Raw genomic sequence first — 22648 nt, 5'->3', positions numbered from 1 at the left:
TGGTATCTGTCGTTTGTGTGTCTATGGCCGTTTGGCGGAGGATGGGCTGGGGAGGGCTTCAATGGCTGGGATGGTGCAGATGGACTGGAGCGAGCTTTGACGGAGACTTCAGTAGTTGGAACCAAAGCACAGAACCGGGCAGAGCTTTGGATTCTTGCCCAGAAATAGCTAAGAAGAAGAAGAACCCCCCCCCCCAACAAATTTTTAGAATGAATCAGGTTAGACAGACTGGATGGACCATTTGAGTTTTTATCTACCGTCATCTACTATGTTACTATATTTTTGATAATTTGTACATGTCACCTCCTTCCTACCCCCACGGTATTTTTTCCCAGATTGTAAATTATGTGTGTATCAAGTTTGGTTGAAATTTGCCCATGCGTTTCAAAGTCATGCTGGAACATACATACATACACACACAGGTACATGTTATCTAATGCACCTGGAGCAGTGAGGTGGGGGGATTAAGTGCCTTGCCCAGGGTCACAAGGAGCAGCATGGGATTTGAGCCCACAACCTCAGGGTGCTGAGGCTGTAGCTCTAACCACGGTGCCACACACTCGCCACAACTCAGGAGAGACTGGGGATCTCTCCCCCTCCCCCCCTCGGGAAAACCTGGTAAGAGACAGATGGGGGTGAGAGGGGGAGGTGTAGGGGTTGGGTGGTTTTGTTAGCCTGCTGGTAATTGCATTGCTGATGGCACAGATCTGGTAATTGCATTGCCGACACTTAACACGTGAGAAAGAAATTACCGTGCTGTGATTGCAGAAGCAAATGCTGACCACGCCCCCCTCTACCCCCCCCCCTCCCCCCGACTGTTACAGCATGGTTACTGTGCATTAATTTTTGCAAACAAACGCGTCGTAATTGCATAGCTTTATTGCACTCTAGTAAAACAGGCACTTAAGCGAAGTTCAGTCCACATCTGTCAAGCTGCATTCCTGTCGTCTCCATCCAAACAGAAAGTAAACATCCCGAAAGCAGAACGGCGCTGGCAATCTGGGTAATAAGACTGCTGCATTTTTCTTCCCCCCCCCTTCATTCATTGCAGCTCAGCAGTGACCGTCCTGCTCATCTTAATGACTGCAGAAGCTTACTTACACTGCAAGTGATCACCAGGGGGGCTACCGTATATTATACTAGGCTCCTGCTGCCGAATTTTTCCAGGGCTGATATTTCATCGTCAACCTTACAAATAACTCTGCCTTTATTCAACAAGGGTCAGGCGGAGAAAATGGACTTTGTAAATGGCTGTAGAGAACGTGTCTAGTCACTTTCATGGTTGCCGCAGAGGTCTGACCAGTGACTCGGTAAATTTCAGGCCGCCGTGCGCACATGATTTAGAGTACTTGAACCGAATGCCGTTAAAGTTTACGAACCATAAAATCCATAACAAGGAGCCAATAAGTACTCAGGGCTTGTGATGGTACCTTCATGTTTCAATGCTTAATGATTCTGAGCCAACAGCGCAGTTGGTTATGTCCCAAATCAATTAGTTAAATTATGATGGAATGGTGATAAGCGGTGTGACGGCAGAATTATTTTTTTTTAAACCCGAACATGGCAAGCGAGAGAACAATTTACTAGCCCGGGGCTCAACTTTCAAAGAATAGATTTTCAATCCAGTTTAGGACGCTGCGTTTTTAGCTGAAAATGCGTCTAAATTTAAGAACCGAAAACTTAAAGGCTTAGTTGCCACGCTGTGGCAAAGAATGCATTTTTATCACAACTCAATTTACAGCGCAGGAGTCGCTCGCCGTAAATCTTCGTCTTGTACAGCTAGGAACATCATGCATTCCTGGTTGCAGAAATTCAAAGATAATAGGCCCTAAAATAGAGAATGACACGGTGACAAATTTGTCCCTGTCCCTGCAGGAACTCAATTTCCCCGTCCCCGTGAGTTTTGTCCCTGTGCCATTCCTGTAAGCTCTGCCTTAACCGCACAAGCCTCAAACACTTAGATTTGAAAGCGTTTGAGGCTTGCGCAGATGAGGACGGAGCTTAGGCATTGGTGGAATGAGGCATTATGACATCACAATCTGAGCTCTAGAATGTTGCTACTTATGCTGTTAAAGTGTTTGAGGCTTCTGCAGATGAGATCGGAGCTTAGGCATTGGTGGAATGAGGCATTATGACATCATAATCGGAGTTCTAAAATGTTGCTACTTATGGATTTAAAGGGTTTGAGGCTTGGGCAGATGAGAACGGAGCTTAGGCATTGGTGGAATGAGGCATTATGACATCACAGTCTGAGCTCTAGAATGTTGCTACTTATTCTTGAAATAGGCTTTTAGGTCTTTTTTTGAAACATTTAAAATTAGATTGCTGGATAATATTAGTAGATAATGCTTTCCACTGTTTGACTCCATGACCCTGATAATATTAACAACTATAAAATTCAAGCTACAGTGTCATTAGGTATCACTTCTAGTCATGGGTTCATAGTGCACGGCAGAAGGAAAGGGATTTTTTTTTTTTAAATGTTATTTCACCTAAGGGATTTTTATTTTGTGGTGTTCTACAGTAAGAAAAAAAAGTCTTATCTGTAAGCATTTTTTAAAAATGTACATTGATCATTATATTTTCAAATAACATACTGGAAAGTCTTTGCCAATTAACAGTTTAATATCCAGCCATTGTGAAACCCACTGTCAGCCAAGCTAACTGCTGAATGCTGCTTCTGTTGGCAGAGTACCGTATATACTCAAATATAACCCCATCTGAATATAAATAGAGGTCTTTGAGTTTGTTTGGAGGTTCTAGCAGGGGAGCGCAGCTACTGGTACTTCTATCGGGAACTGAAATATAGGATGGAAACGTACTTAAGTGTCCAGAAAATGATACAAAGATCAATGAAAAAGGTGGATCACTCAATTGTTACATATAATGTAAATTCTAAAACAGAGGAGAAAAGACCTCAAAAAACCCCTGGAATATGATCAAACAGACCATAGCCAATTGGGGTTGGTTTTCATCACCGGTCAAAAACCCCTGTATAGTTTTTTTATGTGATTTTAATTCTTTATCTAATATATATTTTAAAAAAAATTTTTTTTTAATTTTGCCACAAAACTTTATAATTTATCAAAAATTGTTATATCAGAATCTCTCTTCATTTCAATTGAGCATAATGAACCAGCAGCTCTAAATAAATTTCAAAATAAATCAAATATATAGCTTATAGATGTCAAGCACTTATCTTAGTGACCCGACGGAGGTCCCATCCGTTTCGCTCTAACGGGCTTCTTCGGGGGTAACAATAGAGCTTGGATAGTGCCGGTATGCAATAATTTGTCAAATTGCTCACATGTTTTTGACCGGTGATGAAAACCAACCCCAATTGGCTATGGTCTGTTTGATCATATTCCAGGAGTTTTTTGAGGTCTTTTCTCCTCTGTTTTAGAATTTACTTCTATCGGGAAGTCATCCTCTTTGACCGAGCGTTCGGCTTTGGGAGGGACAAGCGTGGAGCGGTGAGGGAGGAAGGGGACACCTGCCTAGCCAGCTAGATCAGCTGAATCAACCCTAGCGATCAGTGGGGGTGACAGGTGTCGCAGCCAGATCGCTCTCACATCCAATAAAGAAGGGGGGGGGGCAGGGTTGACTCAAACATAAACCAAATTTGTGGCAGTCTCACAAGGTTACTGTGGGAACTCACGTCGGCCATTTTGAGTAATGAGATGCACGGAGCAAGAGCATAGGATGGGCTCCCTCTTGCCCTGGCTTACCACTGGACCAGCTGGGCTTAAGGTAGGCCGAAAGAGTGGCTTGCAATGAGTCCATCGTCTGTTTTTAAATTCCATCTATGAGAAATTCCTTAACCCCTATTTGTCCTGTTTGTCCGTCTTAATTAAATTGTAAACTCTATTGAGTAGGGATTGTCTCTTATTGTACACGTTTTAATATAATAATAATAATAACTTTATTCTTGTATACTGCCATACCCAGTGAGTTCTAGGCGGTTCACATTAGTTAAACATGGATTACATGCGGTTAAGAATTAGTTGAACAGATTTACATTAATTAAATATAATTACTTGCATCGTTACATGCGGTTCACATTAATTAAACATAGTTATATGCAGTTAAGTAATACTATACCCATTTTTGGGCAGGTTTTTTTGGCCCAAAAATCTAGACTTATTTGAGTATACAGTATTTTCATCTAATCAACCGATAGCTTGCCAAGACTTTGTGAATTTCAGTTACGCATGTGGTATACGGTTGACTAATGAGACACTGGCCATTTTCTCATTGTCAGAAGTTTCAGGGACATATTTAAAACTCAGCCACTGCTTTTTAGCAGGATGGATTTGATTTAAATCAAATCAATTTAAATCAAAACAATTTAAATCACTAGTCAGAAATACTTGCTTTAAACCATGCCCGTGACATTATGAATGGATAAATGGAATTCATTTAACAAAAAAATGTAGGCCCCTTTTTATCAAACCGCAGTAGAGCTTTTTACTGTGGGCTGGTTAGATAAATGCTCTGACGTTCATAGGAATTGAATGAGCATTCGTGCATTTACCTCGTGGGCCCGCGGTAAAAAGTTCTACCATCGTTTGATAAAAGGGGCCCTTAAAATATTCCATGAATATACAGCCTCATGCTACATAATTAAAAAAACAACACTTATTTCATGATGAAGAACGTTTGGACTATGCTGAGTATTTTAACAAAGAAAAGTATTTTATTTAAAAATATCCAATTAAAATTTTTTTAAAAATCTGATTAAAAAAAAAAAATACAAAAAAAAAATCTTTTATTTTTATCCACCCTAGTTTCTAGGTTTCAATTATTATAACCAACTGTGAATATTTTGCAGTTATGTCTGATTTAGCAAAAGGTTTTGAAAACTAGCAGCGTTTGTGTATATTATAAGACAAATATGAATTATAGTCAAACTATTTGATCGAATAGATTGTAATGTACCTTTTCATTTTGTAATTTTTTTGTAAACCGCATCGAACTTGTGGTTATGCGGTCTAGAAATACAATGTTATGATTAATATTAAATATATTTTTTATTTAATGCAAAATTATTCATAGCCCTGCTTCCATGCACCAGAGATATGAATATTCAGGAACAATGCAAATCTGGGGGTATTCTGAGTGATATTATATGCAAAACGCTCATATAGGCCCCCTTTTCTCAAGCCACATTAGGCTTTTTGATTGCCGGCCGCGGCAGTATTGGCTCCGACGCGCAGTGATAAAAAAGCCTAACGTAGCTTCGTAAAAAGGGGGGAGGGGAGGATAATATTGTTTTTTTCAGTTTGATTTTTTTTTTCTTAGTTGGTCAGTTTCTTGTGCCAATTTTTTTCTTTCTTTCTTTTTTTTTTTTTTTTTTTTAAAGTTTGCTTTAACTTGCATCTGTTAGAAATAACTCTTGTTTGGTGTTGAAAGTGTGGTTTGTAATTGTTGTACACATCCCAGACGGCTTCAGAAACTCCTTTGAAATGCCATCTGCTAGGCGTGTGTCCAGCAGCAGACTGTGCTGATTGGGGAGAAGAGGAGGAGGAGGGGATTGGCTTTATTTCCTTTTTGTACTGCTCTTTCATATTTTCTCAGGCTTTTCCACCCCCCCCCCACCCCCCAATAAAGGATGATCGCACAAAGATGCGAATGTAAACCTCCATAGTAGACATTGTATTAGAGGTTTCAGACATGATGTTAGGACATTTTTTTGTCTAGTCTGGCTAATGGAAAATGCAAATGATAACTGGCATCAGTGTTTTTTGTTTTTGTACTCATGCTTAATTAAGAACTTAGTATTTTTGTTCCCTTATGCATGTAACAGTCTGTTGATAATTAATTACAGACTTAAAATTTAGAGCAGGAAATAGAGATACAGAATAGAGAATGACACGGGGAAAAATTCTGTCCCCGTCACCGCCCCGTCCATGGACCACCATCCTCTGCACCGCCCCCGTCCCCGCTGTCCCTTTCACCGCCCCGTCCCCGTCTCTGCCGTCCCCTTCATCGCCCCGCTGTCTCTTTCACCGCCCCGTCCCCGTCTTCAGCGTCTTCTCCTCTCCATCCCCCCACCCCCAGCACCCTTCACGTGGTCCAGCAGCTCCCTCCCACCGGCTAGCCGTGCATTTCCCTCCTTTTCCCTTACCTTTTCTTCTTAAAATGGCGATTTCTATAAGGCTACGAGCTGTATTACAGCCGGAGCCTTGAAGTCGCATCGGGTTGCCTGCTAGAAGTCTCCTCCGATGCAACCGGAAACAGGAAGTTGCGTCAGAGGAGACTTTTACCAGCAGGCAATGCGACGCGACTTCAAGGCTCCAGCTGTAAAACAGCTCGTAGCCTTATTGAAATCGCCATTTTAAGAAGAAAAGGTAAGGAAAAAGGAGGGAGGGAGATACATGGACGGACAGCGGGTGAGAGTGGGCTGCCGGTTGGAACACTCGGTCACCGCGCGTTCAAGACTGTTCACCGCCCCGTGCTACCATTCACCGCTCCACGGGGCGGTGAATGACCTTGTCCCCGAACTTGCGGTGACCATTTTTTTTGGTCACCGTTTTGGTGGGTTACCCGCGGCTAAACGCGGCTAGCCACGGGTAAACGCCACCGTGTCATTCTCTAATCCAGAACAAACTCAGCTACAAGCAAGTCATGAACTATGTTAAAGATATTATTAAGGGCTCCTTTTACGAAGACACGTTAGGGCTTTAATGCGTGGAATAGCGCAAGCTAGCCGCTACCGCCTCCTCTTGAGCCGGCGGTAGTTTTTCGGCTAGCGCGTGCTAATCCGGTGTGTACGCTAAAAACGCTAGCGCACCTTCGTAAAATGAGCCCTAAATATGGTTTAGAGATACTGTGTTTCTCCAAAAATAAGACAGTATCTTATATTCATTTTGGGTCCAAAATAAGTCCATTAGGGCTTATTTTGGAGGGATGTCTTATTTTTTTCATGTACAACAATCATCTCTCCCTTTCTCTCTTCCATCCCAATTCTTCCTCTTTCCTTCCTCCCCACCCCATGTGCAGCATCTTTCCTCCCCTCCCTCCCATCTGTTTGTGCAGCAGAACCCCGCTGACCCTCCCACCGTGAGACTGACATACCTCCGCTCTAACGCCTCCAAAATCAGCAGCAGTGACAGCGCTCTGAATGGGCTGCTTCATGGTCTTCCCTGCTGGGGGCCTTCCCTCTGCCGCATCGCTGATGATGCCATCAGTAATTCGGCAGAGGGAAGGCCCCGGCGGGGAAGGCCGCAAAGCAGCCCATTCAGAGCGCTGCTGACACTGCTGTTTTTGGAGGCATCGGAGTGGAGGAATGTCACCGGGATGGGGGTTGCTGAATCGACGAGTCTGATTTTTTTTTTTTTTTCAGCGAATCGGGCAGGGATGGAGTCGGAGAGTGTTGTGTGCTTCGGGGGTTTTAGGAACATGTTTAAAAATCATGCTAGGGCTTATTTTCAGGGAAACACAAGTAGGTATTTAGTATAATTAGCATAAGACAAACAAAATAAACATTAAGGTCCCCTTTCATCACGCCATGTTAGGGTATTTTATCACTGGCCACGGTGGTAAAAGCTCTGAAGTTCATGAGAGTTGGAGTTTTTACTGTCACTACTGTTGAAAAAAAAACCCCAAAACTGGCTTTGCGTGGCTTTATAAAGGGGGGGGGGCTAAAATTTTAAATTCAGGAAAATTTAGGTTGAATGTAAGCAGTGAAGAGTAGTGTATAGAGATTCGGTTCAGCTGTGTAAATGGATTTCGGCAGTGATTTTTACAGGCTACAGCAGGAGGGTTATGTCTGGGTAGGTATAATTTGACTTTTATTGGAGAATTCCAGTCCATTCTAAGTTTTAGTTTGCTGGTTTATTGATGAGGTGTGGAGGCCCATTTTACCTAGAATGTACAGATCAGGATTGAAACATCCTGGTCCAGGACATGCCGAGTCTTCCTAGTATTATCCCAGGACAAGCAGGCAGCATATTCTTAACGCATGGGTGACGTCACCGACGGAGCCCCGGTACGGACCTTTTTAACTAGAAAGTTCTAGTTGGCCGCACCGTGCATGCGCGAGTGCTTGGTCCCCAGTTTCTTCGTTTCCGCAGAGCAAAGAAGACGCATGTGTTTTCAACGGCCGTTGAAAAACTAATTTTTGCCTTCCCGCTCGCGTATTTTCTCACTTTTTTCCTATTTTTCTTATTGGATTCCCTTTATTTTTGTTTTCAAAAAAAAAAAAAAAAACTCGTCGAGTTTTCTTTATTTTTTCAGGCCGGCCCCGGCGGGGCCTGTTGCCACCATACAGGCCTCCGGATTCGATTTTGCGGAGGCCGTGTTTCCCTTCATGCCCCCTCAACCGGGTTTTAAGAAGTGCCAGCGGTGTGCACGCCCGATCTCCCTCACCGACCCACACAATTGGTGCCTCCAGTGCTTGGGTCCAGAGCATCGGGCTGACACCTGCACCCGCTGTGCTATGCTTAAAAAGCGTACTTTGAAAAATCGGCAGATCCAGCAAAATATTTTGTTTGGTACCGGATCTGCCATAGAACCGGCTGCTTCAGTTCATCGGAGCAGTTCTCGACACCACTCTGATGAGGGCGTTTCTCCCCTTCGACCGACACCGGATCCTGCTCCTCCTCTGTCGTCAGGTGCTCCTTCATCAAACCATCCCAGCTCGACAGATGATGGTCCTCTTGGGACACATGGCCTCGACGGTCCATGTACTTCCTCTGGCACGACTCCACCTCAGGACACCTCAGTGGACTCTAGCCAACCAATGGTCACAGACCACGGATCCTCTTTCTCATCCCATCTCTGTGACATCGTCTCTTCAGCAATCTCTTCAATGGTGGTTGAACTCCTCCAATCTTTCCAGGGGTCTACTCTTTCATCTACCCCCTCACTCCATGATCATAACCACGGATGCCTCCCCCTATGCGTGGGGAGCTCACCTGGGAGATCTACGCACCCAGGGACTCTGGACCCCTCAGGAGCGTCAACATCACATCAATTTCCTGGAACTCAGAGCCATGTTCTATGCTCTCAAGGCCTTCCAGCACCTACTCTGCCCTCAGATTCTTCTCCTGTGCACAGACAATCAAGTCGCCATGTACTACATAAACAAGCAAGGCGGCACCGGATCTCGCCTCCTCTGTCAGGAGGCTCTCCGCATCTGGACCTGGGCCACGGACCACAGTCTCTTCCTCAAGGCTGTCTACATCCAGGGCGAACAGAACTCCCTGGCTGACAATCTCAGCCGCATCACGAGTGGACTCTGGACCCTCCAACACTCCGCTCCATCTTTGCTCGCTGGGGCACTCCACAGGTGGACCTCTTTGCAGCTCCTCACAACCATCAGCTGCCCCAGCTCTGTTCCAGACTCTTCTCTCCTCACCGTCTGGCCCCGGATGCATTCCTGCTCGACTGGACGGATCGGTTCCTCTATGCCTTTCCTCCACTCCCTCTGATGTTGCGGACGTTATACAAACTCCGCAGGGACAGGGCCACCATGATTCTCATCGTTCCTCGGTGGCCTCGCCAACACTGGTTCTCCCTCCTGCTTCAGCTCAGCTCCAGGGAGCCCATTCCTCTTCCTGTGTTTCCTACTCTACTTACACAGCAGCATCAGTCTCTACTACATCCCAATCTGTCTTTGCTCCACCTGACAGCTTGGTTTCTCTCTGGCTGACCTCTCCAGAGAATCTGTCTCAGCCTGTCCGTCGCATTTTGGATGCCTCCAGGAAACCGGCCACTCTCCAATGTTACCATCAGAAGTGGACCCGGTTTTCCTCTTGGTGTCTCCTGCATCATCACAATCCCACCTCATTGGCGGTGGAAACTGTACGGGACTATTTGCTCTCTCTGTCCGATGCTGGCCTCAAGTCTACCTCAATCAGAGTCCACCTCAGTGCCATCACTGCGTTTCATGAGCCTATCCTCGGAAAACCTCTCACGGCTCATCCTCTGGTTTCCCGGTTCATGAGAGGCCTCTTCAATGTCAAACCACCTCTGAAGCCTCCTCCTGTCGTCTGGGACCTGAATGTGGTTTTATCAGCCCTCATGAAACCTCCTTTTGAGCCTCTTGCCACAACTTCGCTCAAACTTATAACATGGAAGGTGCTTTTCCTCATTGCCATCACCTCTGCCAGGAGGGTTAGTGGACTGCATGCACTGGTCGCCGATCCACCGTTCACTGTTTTTCACCATGACAAGGTGGTTCTGCGTACCCATCCTAAATTCCTTCCCAAGGTGGTCTCGGCTTTTCACCTCAACCAGTCCATTGTGTTGCCTGTCTTTTTCCCTAAACCCCATTCTCATCCTGGGGAACAGGCGTTGCACACGCTGGATTGTAAGCGTGCCCTTGCATACTACCTTGACCGTACCAGGGCTCACCGCTCGTCTCCTCAGCTCTTTCTTCCTTCGATCCTAACCGTCTAGGTCGTCCTGTCTCTAAACGGACGCTTTCCAACTGGCTTGCTGCCTGTATTGCGTTCTGTTAAGCGCGGGCCGGTCTCTCACTGGAAGGTGCTGTCACGGCCCACAGGGTCAGAGCTATGGCTGCTTCTGTGGCTTTCCTCCATTCCACGCCCATTGAGGATATCTGCAAGGCTGCCACTTGGTCCTCAGTTCACACGTTCACTACTCACTACTGTCTGGATGCCTTCTCCAGACGGGATGGACACTTCGGCCAATCTGTGTTGCAAAATTTATTTTCCTAATGGCCAACCATCCCTCCTCCCTCTCTGTTAGCTTGGAGGTAGCCCATGCGTTAAGAATATGCTGCCTGCTTGTCCTGGGATAAAGCACAGTTACTTACCGTAACAGGTGTTATCCAGGGACAGCAGACAGATATTCTTACGTCCCACCCTCCTCCCCGGGTTGGCTTCTTAGCTGGCTTATCTTAACTGGGGACCACGCACTCCTCCGTCGGGCGGGAAGGCACTCGCGCATGCGCGGTGCGGCCAACTAGAACTTTCTAGTTAAAAAGGTCCGTACCGGGGCTCCGTCGGTGACGTCACCCATGCGTTAAGAATATCTGCCTGCTGTCCCTGGATAACACCTGTTACGGTAAGTAACTGTGCTTTTTGGGAAAAGGTTTACTGACAGATTCTTTAAAAAAAAAAAAACAACCCCCAAAAAACCTACAGGAGTGTTTGTGTATTTACCAGCAAATGCAGCAGGATCAGCTGTTTTATGAAGAAACAAGTCACAAACAAAAAAGCAATGCTAAACAAGCATCAGCAAAGCGCTGACTTTGTTTTTAATTTGTTGTTCATATGTAAATAGTTTTATGAAAATAAAAGATTTCTCCAGACCAAAATGTTTCCGTGTCCTGCCTGCATCAGGGGCTTATTCCATCCACTGGTAGTCATAGCAACTGATCTTCTGGTCATTTATAAACTGATTAACAGGTGGTCCTATTGGGTGGCATGCCTCCTGCATCTCCAATATGCTCTATCTCCCAGCAGGTGATGGTCGCTATTCAACTAGCTCCTGGATTCTGGTTGTGACCGGGCAATTATTTTCTCCTGTTGAGGTTTCTCTTAGCCACAGCTAACCAGTAGATGGTGCAAATTCAAAAGTCTAAGACCACCCCTGTCCACTGGTAACTTAACAGTCTTGAAGGACAGTCAACCATGCTTCTCCTGCCAAAAATAGCCCTGCAATAATTTGGAAACATCCTTTGCCTTAAAACATTGCCATTGATAAGGTATATTTTTTTGAATGCCCATAGGATGCCTTGGTTTGGGGCAGAAATATGTCAATTTTACATTAGGATTCTATGTTAAAGTCTTGCGTTTTTAAAATGTATCATAGGCTCTAAAACATTTTGCTAAATGGGGCTGCAGCTATGGGACTCCAGATCATATGTGGCTGATTTAAAATATTACTGAATGATTTCTCTAGTGAAACCATGGGACCATATCTTATCGCTGTTGATGGAACACCGCTGATTATCAATATTATCCATGATAATCCCCTCCCACTCTCTCTCTGTTCATCAAGATTTTTTTGTCTGACACAGAGTACACCGTTATCTTACCAATGAAATCCCCTTGACTCAAAGCTGCATGTGTAGGTCTATCCTCTACCTTTCTACCAGAAGGTATATCAATATTGCATAAAATGAGATGGAACCTCTGCAGATCTTATTTACCCCTTGCAATTAAAAATTCAATACTCCCCTGGCAGGAGTACGGGAGCATTCTAAAGAAGGCATTGTTTTGTGTGGCCCTTGCTCCAGGCTCCTCCCAACAACAGCCAGCTCCAGACTCCGTCCCTTCTGCCTTGCTGCACTGTATGCTTGGAACAAGCTGCCCAGATACCTCTATGAGAGCGCTTTCAACTCCTAACTCCTTTTACCTTGGGCTCTGCATCCCCCCCAACTCTATATGTCATGTCTGATGGTTCAAGTTAGATTGTAAGCTCTTCCAGCGGGGACTGTCTATAAATGTCAAAATGTATAGCGCTGTGTAAGGCTTTATAAGTGATAAGTAGTAGTAGTAGTAATGAAAGGATATTTAGCATTTCATTAAAAAAACCAGACAGGTTGTTTAAGCAGATATATTGCAAAAGGGTAGTAAAAGCCAAAATTTGGAGTAACTAGCAGATTAGAAATCGCTATAATTTTGAGAACTTCTGTTATTTGTATCTTTTCTTGTGCGTTGTTCTATATAATGCTAGTTTTATTATACAGCTGTACTTCTCATCTTTATGTGTTTTGTTTGTTTTATTTCTGACTTCCAGGAACCATTATGTAGGAGCAGCGAAAAATTTAATAAACTAATAGGTTTCCACTGTTGATGGCGTTTCATATTATTTCTCAGGTTACCAACTGAGAACCAAGCAATAGCATTTATTCATCTTCCGTTTTGTTCTGCTCTCTATTAGGCACAACCCGTCCTCCGAGAGAAGGAGAAGTGCCTGGTGTGGACTACAAATTTCTAACAGTAGAGGAGTTTCTGGATCTTGAACAAAGCGGAACCCTTCTTGAAGTAGGAACATATGAAGGTACAGCATCATTTCAGTTTGTATCTAATTCAAACACCAAACATTCCTGGTTTATTTATTTTATCTTTATTCATTTAAAAACTTTCAATAGGTGTGATACAATATAGAATCAAATTAATTTAATATCACTTAAAACTCTTACAGAATTCCTGCGTGATTTTCTCTGGAGCTCAGGGCCATCCCTGAAGTGGTCTCACCTTCTGCTAAGCAGGGGTTGAGCGCAGGCTGTTAGGCACCCTCGCAGGGTGCCGGCTGCATTGTCACGCTGCCCATCCAGGTGCGCATCCGGCAGTCCACAGGGGTGGAGGTATAGTCAGACTTGGGAATCAGACTGGCAACCCAAAGATCAGATTTGCGAAGCTTTACCAGCATTGTGGCAGTGGTTTTAATCATCCAGCTACTGTGAGCTGAAATCAGGCTTGCAGCACTTCTGACTTATCCTCTCAGGTCACAGTGAGTATACAGGCTGACAGCCTGTGTGAGACATTGGGGGAGGTTTGAAAAGTGGGGTTTTGGAGGTTTCTGAGTGTTCCCCTATGATCTTCCTCCTCAAAAACCCTAAAATCGCTGGTTTTGAAGTTTGGGAAGTGTAAAAGAAATAACACGATTTTGGCGTGGAATTTTGTGCAGGCAGCTATCTTAGAGTCTATCAATAGCTTAGATTCTAAACCATAGACAGAGAGAAAACAATACTTATTTAAAATTTAACCTTCTTTTCTACCTTCAATTCATTCTGTTACTTAAAGCAGATGTAATTAATGAAGTTGATGTGAGGCATTGATATTTCAAATACATGATGTCCTAATAACTTCATTGGTTAGCATTACAACACAGTTGTAGCTATCAAAGTTCATACTTCTGCTAGTGTCCCACTGAGATGCAGTAAGGGGAGATAAATATATTCTAACTTCCTTATCGTCTTGCTAGACCAGTTCAGATGAGTAAGTGATACTAGCCAATAGATGGAAGCAGAGACTATTGAGCTTTCAGTGACATCAATGGCATAAGGAGTGATATAATATCGAAACCTGCCTCCAACAGGTGGTACAGTTCTGAATTGGTGCAACAGCAGGACTTGGAAAGCTCTCGGAGACCTGGGCTACAGTCCTTGTCTCAGGTAGAGAGGCCTGTGTAGAAATTCACATGGAGTTCTGTGGCCTATAAAGGGAGCAGACTAAGAGTCGGAGGGGTTTGCTGTTAGCATATAGAGCCACTGTTTGCCCCTCCATTGTTTTGTACATGAACTTAGGGCCCACCACAAGGAATTCTGGGAGCTTTGGCATGTCATTTAGTGCAGCTTTGGGGTCTCTGCTCATGCACCTCTCTCCATTTCTAGGGAAGATCAGAATGAACACCAAACCAAAACACACATCTTGAAAGCTAGGCAGGACTGGGCCTGATTAATACCTTGAAGGGAAACCACTAGGGATTAGCAGATGCTATAGGCAGGAGTGCACCTATGATCACCAACCACATGGTCCCTGGTTCAAGGCTGGCTTTTGTTTGACAACCATTAACAGAGAGAGAGAGAAAAAAAAGCTCAGCCTCTGGTGTATTTTGATTTTGCATCAAGGGTCCAGCATACCCCAGCGGATTACTTGTTTATGGAGCCAGTGAAGACCAGAGGTTGCACATGTTACTATCTGTCCCTCCTATTTGTGCAGAATTTAAGAATAGGGTATCTGCTGGTAGGCTAGCCTCTTTTCTCCTTAGCATCACTATATTGAGTCAGACCAAAGGTCCGTCAAGCTCAGCATCTTGATTATAACAGTAGCCATCCAGGCCACAAGACCCTGGTAATCCCCCAAAAGTAACATAGATTTCATGCTACTTCTCCCAAGAACGAGCAGTGGATTTTCTAATATCTACCTTATTAATGATTAATGAACTTTCCTTTTAGGAACTCGTCCAAACCTTTTTTTTAAAATAAGCTCAGCTATGCTAATTGCTTTTACCGTAGCCTCTAGCAATGAATTCCTGAGCTTAATTACACATTAAGTGAAGAAATTTTTTCTCTGCCTTTTTAAAAAAATGTTAATTAGTAGTGCCATTGACTACCCCTTCCTTTGTTAGTAAGATATTGGTAGATTTGCTGCACCACTCCTAATGCCACTGAACGCTCTGTGTTCTCTGCCTCCATCTGCTGGATGGAGAGTATAATCCACTTGTCTGGACTTGTCTCACAGGCTTCAAGGAAAGGAAATTATTGGGTAAGAATAAATTTCATCTTTTAAAGTATTTGTGTGTTGAGATGTGTCTTTAGGAATACAGTAGGCTAAAATTAAACTCCAAATATTGTGCATGCATGATATTATCTGATATGGTGCAGCATTACTAAAAGCAAAATATCAAATAGTTACTCAAATAATGAGAAGACTTATACTTAAAACAGGTCATAATGCTAAAAGGCAGTGTTTTTATTTACAAAGCTTTATCTCAAACATATTTTATTGATACAAAGATATCAACTTAACATTGTTTGGTTCCTACTCCTTGCTCACAATACACAAATGCCTCTGTAGTCCTTTTATTGACTGGTCAAGATTTGTATGTGTTGAACAAAGTTGCCACTTTATGGGTCCCGTTTACTTAAATTGCATAAGGCGCTAACCTGCGCCTAACAAAGGTTAAAATGGTAAACCATGGGACTCTTATCAGGCGTCCTGCAGTAACTCCTGAATTAGCGCTTGCTAATCCCGTCCTTAAAAATATTTTTATTTTTTTAGAAGGGAACATGTCGGGACAGAGAGTACATCATAAATAGGCTTCATAATTTTTTTTTTACATAAGGTATATACAAACACAACTATTTTCTTCAGGTTACGTTAATAGAATAACTTGGAACAACTCATAGACCGTCGCTGCGTGAAAATCACGTTTTAAGTCATGCAGTCTACTCTATACACACCAAACTCGTCATCGGTTTAATTATCTTTAAAGTGCTATCTAGTGCAATTTTTGTAATATATCTATTACATTTTAGAAGTATAAAATGCTCATCTTTTTGCAATAAAACTAAGATGAGTATTTATACTTTTAAAATGTAATAGATTTATTACAAAAATTGCACTATAAAGCACTTTAAAGATAATTAGACCGATGACGAGTTTGGTGTGTATAGAGTAGACTGCATGAGTTAAAACGTGATTTTCACGCAGCGACACCGCCAGGGTCTATGAGTTGTTCTAAGTTATTCTATTAAGGCACTGGTTCTTAACCTTGTTGGAGGTACTGAACCCCACCAGTTTCATATGCGTGTTCACCGAACCCTTCTTTATTGGGAAAATAAAATATGATTTTTACAAATTCAAAACATAGGTATACAGTGAGGGAAAAAATAATATCAGTTTTGAAAACAAAAAAGTTCTCCTATATTTCGAATAATAATAACATAATAATGAAATTTACTGCAAATCAGTGTGACTTCTGCTGTTGCCTCTCAGAGACCAGTTCAGAAATGCGCGGCTTTACCTTGGCAAGTGCCACTCTCATGTCATTTTCGCAACAAAGTCTGACCCTTTTCTTCGTTTTTATGTCCAGCATCCTCGAAAAGGATTGCGCGCTATATGAGTCGGAGGTGTGTTTTGACCTCCGCCGAACCCGCGAGATTGACTCACCGAACCCCTGGGGTTCAGTCAAACCCAGGTTAAGAACCACCGTATTAAGGTATCCTGAAGAAAATAGTTGGGACAGAGAGTAGGCGTTCCTATGCCAAACAGTGTATTGACAGTGAACTGGATAACATAGGATTACCACCCAAAAAATGGGGTGGCAGTATGGCGCTGGTAGGCATTCTAACCTTAGGTGCACCCTGTTCATGTTGGGGGTTTTCTTGGTTTAAATACCAGTGCCTAATCCGAAACAGGCACCTACATGCCAAACATGCCCAAAATCAGCCCCTTAACCATGCCTACTTCCTGGTAGGTACCTTGAACTAGGTGCCTACATGAAAATGGAAGGTGCAGACCATCCAATTAATTTTAATTTAAGCCAATTATGAGGTGCTAATTACTTGTAATAATTTTTTTAAATAATTAAGTTAGACGCTTAGATCGGCTAGGCATCATTTACAGCAGTGTATCGCAAACTGTGTGCCACCCCAGATTCCAGGTGTGCCGTGAGATGCCGAGGAGGAGGAGAGGTGCCGGCTGACTGCCTACAGGACGTGCCTCTCGCGGTGAGTGGCACATCCCGTAGGCAGTGAGCCGGTGCCAGCGCTTCTTCCCTTCAAGCACCCCCTCCCTCTCCCCACTGATGGCTCAGGGCCCCGTCCGGAGGTCCTTCGCACATGGCACGGACGTTGATGAGATGATGTCATGCGTGCGCACGATGTCATTGCATCAACATCTGCGCACTTCCAGATGCCCTCGAGCCGCGGCCACCACGTTTAGTAAGTGCCATGGCTTCGCAAAGTCTGCGGGACACTGTTTTACAGAATCCGGGCTTGTGTGCTCACGCTGTCATTTTTTTTAATGGTCACGTGCAAATGGCAACAGTGCATGGCCATTAACACAACCCCCCCAAATTAGAAAAAGGCCATTTTACGGCTGCAGTAAAAATGGCCTGAGCACGTGCGAAAAACCTGTATTAAGGATATGTTGTGGTCACTTTTTAATGCAGCTTCATAAAAGGGTCCCTTGTTTATTACGTGTACAAATGGATATAGATAGAAATGTCCGACCCACTAAACGTAAATTATTTTAATTTTTAAACTCTAAATCATTTTTGATGAAATCACATTTTTTTAATGACGTATGAAGCTTAGGTGAACATTCCATGCATTTTTGACAAATGGAAAGCTAATTTTCTGGCGTGTTTCTTTAACCTTCTTTTGCCGAATTGTGCAGACTCTCTTTGTCCTCCCGTTTCAGCTGCCGTCTCTCTGGCCTTAGCTCGGTTGCTTAGATACCTGCTTTTCTCCAGGCATGAGCTGAACAGTATGCGGATTTACATATTCAGATTTATGATTTAAGTGTAAAAATTCTTTGCAAAAATGAAGTTATTGGCGAAACACTTAATTTGAGCAGAATATCTCCTCTGAAAAGCATAGGGCTCCTTTTATCAAGCCGCGCTAGCGGGGTTAGCGCGTCGGACTTTTCATCACGCGCTGACCCCCGCGCCCGGCTAAAAAACTAACGCCTGCTCAATGCAGACATTAGTGGCTAGCGCAGCAGACGGTTTAACGTGTGATATTACGCGCATTAAACCCCTACAGCATCTTGATAAAAGGACCCCATAGTAATCTCATAATTTTTTTTAGCAATAATCACAAGTAAGCACTGTGGTTAGTTTATCTGTAATGGATTGCAGTACAGTTTAAACAATTTAGCTAATAAATTGGGCATCTTTTGCGAGGTTAAATAAGTTTTCTCAAGATGAGCAGTTCATTTTAGTTGTATATCTGGGTCACATGGCTGTACTTGGCACTGAATGTGGGGATTCTTCCAGCGAAGATGTTGAAATGGGAGGGTGGGGGATGTTAGTATATAGGCCCTGTCTACAGCAAAATGTTTATGCCAGCTGCCCCTCCTCCGCTCTGCCCAACACCTCTAAGGGCCAGATTCTCAAAACTCCACGGTGCATTTAATGGACGCTAAACCAGTCCTAGGCGGTTTAGCATCCAAATATTTTACCGGCCAGTTCTCAGGACGGCCCATCGTGTTCTTTTCCGCGCTTCCTAGCAGCTTCCGGTGGTACTATGCAAATGTACATGGTCATTAATATTAAAACGCATTGCACTTCGTTTCTGTGCAAAAAATTTCCGGCAGGGTGTGATCTGTCAATAGTCTTACTTTCTGGTCGGTGCCTGAATGCTGATTGGCTCAGGCACCGACAGGAAAGTAAGGCTTGAGAGCTCAAGACCCCACCACAAAAAAATCCCCAATTAAAAAAAGAAAGAAAATAACTCCAATTCCTGCCTCCCACCAATCCCTTCCCCCAGGGCCATTTGATGCCCCCCCAGGGCTGGCAGGAGGGATGCCCGCTCCTTCCTACTTCCAGGGTCCCCTGACAACCCCCCCCCCCGTGCTTCCCGTGTCTTAAGGGTGAAGGATGGCAGGAGGGATATCCACTCCCTCCTGCTGCTGAGGTCGCCCCCCGCCAACATCTCCCTTAAATGAGTGGTTCTACAAAGCCTTGTTTTGAATCTGCTGCTTCAGGAAAAAATATTGCTGTTGGCTAGCACCGATCCATTTCAGCAAGGAAATTTGAAGCTTCAAATTGCAGCTCTACGCTCTAGAGGAACGTAGGGAGAGGGGAGACATGATCGAAACATTTAAGTACCTCACGGGATGTGTCGAAGTGGAATATGATATTTTCTTTCTCAAGGGACCCTCGGCCACAAGAGGGCACCCGCTCAAACTCGGGGGCGGAAAATTTCATGGCGACACCAGAAAGTATTTCTTCATAGAGAGAGTGGTTGATCATTGGATCAAGCTTCCAGTGCAGGTGATCGAGGCAGACAGCGTGCCAGACTTTAAGAATAAATGGGATACCCATGTGGGATCCCTACGAGGGTCAAGATAAGGAAATTGGGTCATTAGGGCATAGACAAGGGTGGTAAGCAGAGTGGGCAGACTTGATGGGCTGTAGCCCTTTTCTGCCGTCATCTTCTATGTTTCTATGTAAGTAGTGTACCTCAAACATCCAGGCACTGATTTCAATCATGTGTCTTTGTTTATTTAAGATTTAATATACCGCTCCTGCATTTTACTGACCTAAGCTGTTTACAAAGTCTCAAACTGAATTGAAATTAGGTACTTGAGAAAAACGACCCTATCTCGAAGGCTCACAACCTAGCTAAAGTACCTGATAAACTAAAAATATGTAATAACAACATATAATACATCTCCAAGATCAAAAATCAAAGAAATAGAAATTATGAAAGATTAAAAATAAAACAAATTTAAGAGATAGAAGAGTCTCGGAAGCGGCCTGATAACAAAAAGTCATATTTTAGTGCATGTCTTAATACAACTCCCGGCATAGCCTACTTCACAGATCCGTCATTGGCAGAGCTTGAGAGCATCAAAGAAATTAAAATTTCTGAAACATATCCGCTAAAACTGTTATATGAAATAAATAAACCCAAATGAACACGAATCAGCACAAATTAAGGCAGATTGCGGTCCCCATTCCTTTATTCTCTAACTCACAACTGAAACTGTCACTTTTTTCCAAAAATCAGACACTTAACTGAATCCCGTTAACCGAATCCCGACAAAGCCTCGGCTGTTTCACTTCTCGAGCTTCATCAGAGGTTAGTGTTTGTGACAAAAGTTCCTTTCTCTCCAAACACTAACCCCCGGTGAAGCTTGATAACTGAAACAGTTGAGCCTCCGTCGAGATTCAGTTAAGTGTTTGATTCTTGAAAAAAGTTTTATATATATTTTTTTGCATACGCAGTTTCAGGTGTGAGTTAAAGTGACCGATGAAAAGAAACATTACCCCAGTAAAGACACATGATTGAAATCGGTGTCCGAGTAAGGTACACTACTCACATTAAATTTGAAGAAGTAAGTTTGTGTTTGTGAATGACTTGTCGTTTTTTGGGGGGACTGATGGTAATTGACCATTCCAAGTTAATTGAAAAAAAAATTCATAGAAACATAGAAGATGACGGCAGAAAAGGGCTATAGCCCATCAAGTCTGCCCACCCTACTGACTCATCCTCTTAAGTCTATACCTAGCTTCCGATATTCCAGTTCGACCCTCGTAAGGATCCCACATAGGTATCCCATTTATTCTTAAAGTCCAGCACGCTGCTGGCCTTGATCACCTGCGCTGGAAGCTCATTCCAATGGTCAATCACTCTTTCTGTGAAGAAATATTTCCTGATGTCGCCATGAAATTTCCCGCCTCTGAGTTTGAGCGGATGCCCTCTAGTGGCAGAGGGTCCCCTGAGAAAGAAGATATCATCTTCCACCTCGATACATCCTGTGATGCATTTAAATGTCTCAATCATGTCTCTCTACGTTCTTCTAGAGTGTAGAGCTGTAGTTTCTTTAGTCTCTCTCTCCACGTGGAATTCTGCGTGGCGCCTAGTGACAACTAAGTTGAGATGTCTTCTGACGCCTACCTGAAAAGTAGGTGTGGTTGGGATGGAGAATACATGTGGTAAACATTAGGCTTGGTTCTATAAGTGGTGCCTACCAGTTGATTGATAACAGACTGGCACCTAAAAGTTAGGTGCGGTTAGGCACCATTTACAGAATCTGGCCCTTAATATGCAAAGCTTATAGAATACTAACATTATGATCTGAGCTCTCTATATAGCACTTAATGTAATGTAATGTAATTTATTTCTTATATACCGCTAACAAATCAGTTCCAAATTCCAATAACCAGTGTATTGCAAACTGTGTGCCAAGGCACACCAATGTGCCTCCTGAGATTTCAGGTGTGTCATGACACACTGGCATGGAGAGTCGTCCACGCCAGCTGACTTCCTACAGGACGTGCCTCTCGCGGCGAGAGGCATGCCCTGCAAGAGTTCAGCCGGCGCAGATGACTCTCCTCCTGGCAGGCGTCTCCCCTCCTCTCCCGGATCCGGGCCTCCGTTCAAGTGCCTTCCAGCCGGGGCATTGGATTTAGCCTAAAGTTAGCCACATTTATGAAATAGTGCTTTAGACCTGGGAGTCAGGCCTAACTTTAGGCATGGCCTTTCACACCAACAGAAACATGGTTCAGATCCTTGCACCTAAAGTTAGGTGTGAATGCCCCTTATTTTATAATTACATGCGTAACTTTGAGAAACACTCCCAATCTGCTCTCGACCCTTCGGTTTCCAAGCCCCCTTTTTGGCACTGCATGCAAACTTTAGGCATGGACCCATGCCTAAATTCACACACACAAACTTGAACTAAATCCAATTAAAACTGATCATGTGATTGTTAAACCAATTATCAAAGCTTCCGTATATACTCGACTATAAGCCCAAGATTTTTGTGTCCAAAAATGGGAGTCTCGACTTATTTTCGGGTCCGCGCCCACCCCCCTCCCCCCTGGATCTGTTGCAGGCCTCTGCTGGGTGTGCCGAGACAGGAGGAATCCCTCCCCCCCCCCCCCCACTGCCTGCTCTTGTCGGACAGGAGAGCATCCGCACATGCGCGGATGCGATGTAATGTGTACGCATGATGCCTTCACGTAGCATGCACACATGTGTGGATGCCCTCGTGCCCGACACGATTTCGAGGAAGCTAGTTACTGATGCAACAATATAGTATAAGGTGCAAAAAAAAGCCCCATATGATTTGAGGCATGGAGAAAATAAGTTTCCATTATCCAGGACATACCAGCACAAGAAAATATTAGTATAAGAAAAATAACTAAAATTTCAATAGCTGGTTCTAAATGCTAAACTTCATTTGGGTCTGTAAAATGAGAAGCTGTGAGATTATTTGTGGAACTCTTGTCTCTACGTGCTGGGCTTGTTTTACTGTTCTGCAGCTGTTAACAAGCTAAATGCGATCTATATATAGCTCAGTCTCGGAGCGTGTGCGCTTGGTTGAGCTGGGTTGATTCAACATAGCATTGTGTTTTAACACTATAACTCAAAGGAGTCGCCTACAAGGAGAGTCCCCAATGTGATGGCTAGGACCTTTGATTGCTAGTATTTATAATAAATCTGGTATCGTTTCTATTATGAAGAAAGGCAAGTGTTAAGCTTTTA

At 43.7% G+C, this 22648-nt stretch overlaps 1 protein-coding gene across 28 annotated transcripts in view; it reads left to right on the top strand.

The window, feature by feature from the left end:
- Nucleotides 1–22648, top strand: part of MAGI1 (membrane associated guanylate kinase, WW and PDZ domain containing 1) — a 466555-nt gene that overhangs the window by 260665 nt on the left and 183242 nt on the right. For all 28 annotated transcript variants that reach the window (XM_033926036.1, XM_033926027.1, XM_033926019.1 and 25 more), the window contains exon 3: nt 12859–12978. In XM_033926036.1, coding sequence (XP_033781927.1) covers nt 12859–12978 — 120 coding nt within the window. The remainder of the gene's footprint in view (nt 1–12858; nt 12979–22648) is intronic.

Source organism: Geotrypetes seraphini, chromosome 17, assembly GCF_902459505.1.
Source record: "Geotrypetes seraphini chromosome 17, aGeoSer1.1, whole genome shotgun sequence".
Classification (NCBI taxonomy): Eukaryota; Metazoa; Chordata; class Amphibia; order Gymnophiona; family Dermophiidae; genus Geotrypetes; species Geotrypetes seraphini.
The sequence above is the reverse complement of the archived record's forward strand: the minus strand, read 5'-3'. Positions and strand labels throughout refer to the sequence as shown.